Raw genomic sequence first — 4,317 nt, forward strand, 5'->3', positions numbered from 1 at the left:
GGGAGTGGTCACACCCACCCCACCGGAAAAGTGCTGCCACATATGCGTCATGTCAGCTTCACACCCAACCCACCACCAACCCACTAAAGATTGGAAATGGTTACCACTCCACGTATTCTTTTTTTTTTTTTTTTTTTTTAAATTTTTTGACCATTATATTAATTAAAAAACATAATTTATAACATACATTAATTTTTTAAAACATAAAAAAATAAGAGCACATTTCATTAATTAAAACATAGAAATTTAAAACATAAATTAGTAAAATTAAACATTACATTGTCTAAATAAAATAAAAATTAAAAAACATAAAAAAAACGTAGAAAAATAACATTACATTGTCTAAATAAAATAAAAATTAAAAAACATTAAAAACATAGGAAAATTCTAATCGTCGTCGTTGTCGTCACCAGTATCATCCGCCTCGTCTCCACCATCGTCATCCTCCTCATCGTCACCATCGATACCATCGTCATCATCGTCGTCTTCATCGTCATTTTGCCCTTGAAATTGTTGTTCCCAAATGTATTCAGTCAAATCATGCCGTAGATTGTGATGTGTTTCACGGTTTTGTATTTCTAAAACCTTTGAGAAGTATGCTGGACTCCCAACTTGTATTATTGCGGGTGAGTTAAGTATATCGTTTGTGGTATATGAGCAAATAGCCCTACCCTCTTCTTCTATTATCATGTTATATAAAATAACACAAGCAGTCAACACGGCCCTCAATTTTTCTCTGTCCCATGTTCGTGTCGGATGTTTAATTATGTGCCACCTTTGTTTGAGGACTCCAAACGCCCGTTCTACATCCTTCCTTGCAGATTATTGTGCTAACTTGAACATTTTCCGTTTATCGTCGGCCGGAAATGTGTATGACTTGACAAACGTAGCATATTCTGGATATATCTCATCACCTAGGTAATATCCATATTTGTATTCATTTGCATTGACAACATATGACATTTCTGGTGCTTTTCCCTGTAAAATATCATTAAATATCGGAGACGCTTGGAGCACATTCAAGTCAATGTTTGACCCGGCCATACCAAAGAATGCATGCCAAAACCATAGGTCATTTGAGACCACCGCCTCCAAAATAACAGTCGGCACCCCATGATCACCTCGCGTGAACTGGCCACGCCACACGTTCGGACAATTTTCCCACTCCCAATGTGTACAATCAATGCTACCAAGCATCCCTGGAAAACCATGTTTCGCTTGATGTGCAGCATACAACTGTTCGACATCGCTTTTAGTCAGATTTCGCAAGTATATATCACGGTAAAGCTCTATGACATACTCACAAAATAAATATGTACACTCTCGACCCGTTCTCTCAGACATTTTTAGATACTCATCTGATGCGTCTGCGGTTATACCATATCCCAACTATCTAAAAGCAACCATACATTTTTGTATTGTGGTAAAACCGCGTTTACCTCTAGCATCCCATCGTAATTGAAAAAATTTATAATTACATGCCAAATCTCTAGCGATACGTAAAAATAAAGTTCTACTAATACGAAAACGTTCTTCGAATTTAGATAGATCATATAAACTATCAACAACAAAATAATCACATACCAAAAGTTCATGTGCCGCCTCTCTATCCCGGTTGATCCATTTTCTATGCTTCTTGTCGACGTTTGAACTTTCGCCCCTATCACGTACCACGTCTCGTGCCGCGGATAACAGCGTATACAAAATAAAATCGTCATCGGAATCATTATCATCGGAAGACGAAATAATTGGAGGTGGAAAATTATCGATTTTTTGGTTTGATGTGTGTGTTTGTTTTGAAAAAATGTGGGTGTGGTTTAGTGGAAATTGTGAATAAAGTGGATGTATATATAGACAATTTGAAAAAATGATTTTTTTTAATTAATGCAATATAACGGTCAATTGCGACGTTCGAATTTTATTAGCCAATCAAAGCCCTCGTCTTCGTCCGTCTTCAGCCTCACACCACACACAGCCCACCAGACTTGGGGGCAGTGTTCACGCGTGGGAGAGGCTGTCACCTCAGCCCAAGACGCGTGAAAACGCTCCCATACCGGGTAGCCTAATTCAGACCACCCACTCAAAATTTCACATCTCAGTTCCAAACCTTCGTATGATTTCCTTTAATCAAAATCAAAATACCCTTCGTTCCAAAATCATCAAAATCAACAGATTCTTCGAATCAAAATCAACAGATCCTTCGTTCAAACACCCTTATACCCTTCGTCTAAATTCATCAATAATCCCTTCATTCCAACACATTCGTATATTCAAAATCCAAACCCAATTCTTCGTTCAAATTTGCTTCGATCAAAACCCATAAACCCAGTCGATCATTTATTCTAACTCAAAACCAATCAAAAACATCGATTCTAAATTCGTCTTTAGCCCAAAAATAGATTCTGTGAGAATGTCGATCTTCGAAATCTGACTTCCAACTCCAAAAATCAAAATCACAGCCTTCAATTTTCGAAAATCCTTCAAGATGTAAACACAATCTGTGTTCGTCATCAAGAACTTACGAGCAATCAAATCATCATTCGCAATGAACACTTAACCATGTCGACTTGAATCAAATCAACACCACATGATATCAACTTCAAATACCAGATTGATTCACTAATCGATTTCAATTTTGATTTGAACAACAAAACAATCGATTTTGACTTTTACACACGTTTGACTTTTCGAGATTATGGATTAATACACAAAAAATCGATGTTTTTAATATCAATTTTCTGATCAAGATGTGGATATTTTGCTGTTCTTCCTCACCATCAAGTTATCTTGATCAACCATTTCAACAAATCCGATTCACTTGATCATTAACGATTTTGAGATTGAATACATCAACTAAAATCGATTCACAAGTTTACCATCACCGATTTACTAGAACAACAAGATGAAATCGATACACAAGATCTTTGAAAACGCTTATGGTGAACAGATAGATGCACAACCGATCAATTAAATGAACGATGCAAACATATACGCATATCAAACTGATTTGGATGAATACTTGGGCTCAATTAAAAGATATCGGATTAAAAGAAATTCATGGGCTCCAAAATTGATGAACAGTAACAGATTGATTTACTTTTGGGCATAAAAATGTATCGAATGAAGATATTTATTGAATCAGCTAAAATAAATTTGGGCTCAATTTAATAACGTGAACAGTAACAAAATATGAGAATTATACTTCTGTAACACCGTAAAAAGTAAAACAAATTTTCACATTTTAAAACCATATAATTTCATTCACAATCACTTTTTAAAACATTGTATTTCATTATCTTAATACAAAATCCCAAGATCAAAACATATGAACTCCAGTGTGCGTGTATACGAATCATGCCGACGCCTTCCCGCGATCATCGCTGATACCTGAAACACAACACATAACACTGTAAGCATAATTGCTTAATGAGTTCCCCAAAATACCACTCTAACACTTATTAGCCACTCGAGGCTATAAATCTTTTGACCCTCTAGTCAATGTGTCTCAGTGGGACCTTCAAGTCCCAACTCTCTATGAGCCCTCTGGCCTTTAACTCTTTGGACCCATTGGTCCTACTCTGTATACTCTGAATCATGGATATCACATATCACAATAGATCACAACACATAAATAACATGCAAATACACTGGTACATAACTCTAAAATACTCTGTCACACATCTCTGTACCACACTAGGTAAAGTATAATGAGAAGACTCACCTCAGACGGCTCGGTAAATCTCTGACTCGGTAGAAATACGATCTAGCCTCCGCCTAATCACATAAAGTAAATACTCTCATAAATATAACTCTCGGGACTAGACTCAACCCTCTCTTGGCACCCTCAGAAGGGCAAAATACCATTTTACCCCTCTTTTGGCTCAAAGGCCACATTGTTGACCAAAACCTAAAAGTTAACAAAAGTCAACGGTCAAACTTTGACCCGACTCTTCGAGTGAACTTGGGCGACTCGGTGACTCTACATGTGTCCACTAACTCTCTAGTCTTGCTTGGCACGTCGAGTTACTCCCCTTGCTCGACAAGTCACACCTGGCATGAATCGCGGGGCCACCCCGACTCAACTCGCCAAGTCTCACGATCAACTCGTCGAGTTCCTCCTTGAACTCCAGTCCTCTAATCCCCCTCTGACTCACTGAGTTATTCCCCCAACTCGGCAAGTCCACCCACTAAGTGATTTACGGGAAACCCTAACCCTACTCGCTGAGTCTGCCCTTGGACTCAGCAAGTTCATGCCATGCACAAACTCAAATGACCTCCTGAGGTTAGATCTGTTCCTTGGATCCATAGATCTGACCT

General features: G+C 37.9%; 1 protein-coding gene across 1 annotated transcript; it reads right to left on the minus strand.

The window, feature by feature from the left end:
* Positions 1-822: 822 nt before the first annotated feature.
* On the minus strand, positions 823-1,344 carry LOC145095554 (uncharacterized). Its single transcript, XM_079033408.1, has one exon. It carries the CDS (start codon positions 1,342-1,344, stop codon positions 823-825), a length of 522 nt encoding a protein of 173 aa, XP_078889534.1.
* Positions 1,345-4,317: the final 2,973 nt, after the last annotated feature.

The sequence above is a fragment of the Lactuca serriola genome, chromosome 3, assembly GCF_051521515.1.
Source record: "Lactuca serriola cultivar US96UC23 chromosome 3, Lser_US96UC23_V15, whole genome shotgun sequence".
Taxonomy (NCBI): domain Eukaryota; kingdom Viridiplantae; phylum Streptophyta; class Magnoliopsida; order Asterales; family Asteraceae; genus Lactuca; species Lactuca serriola.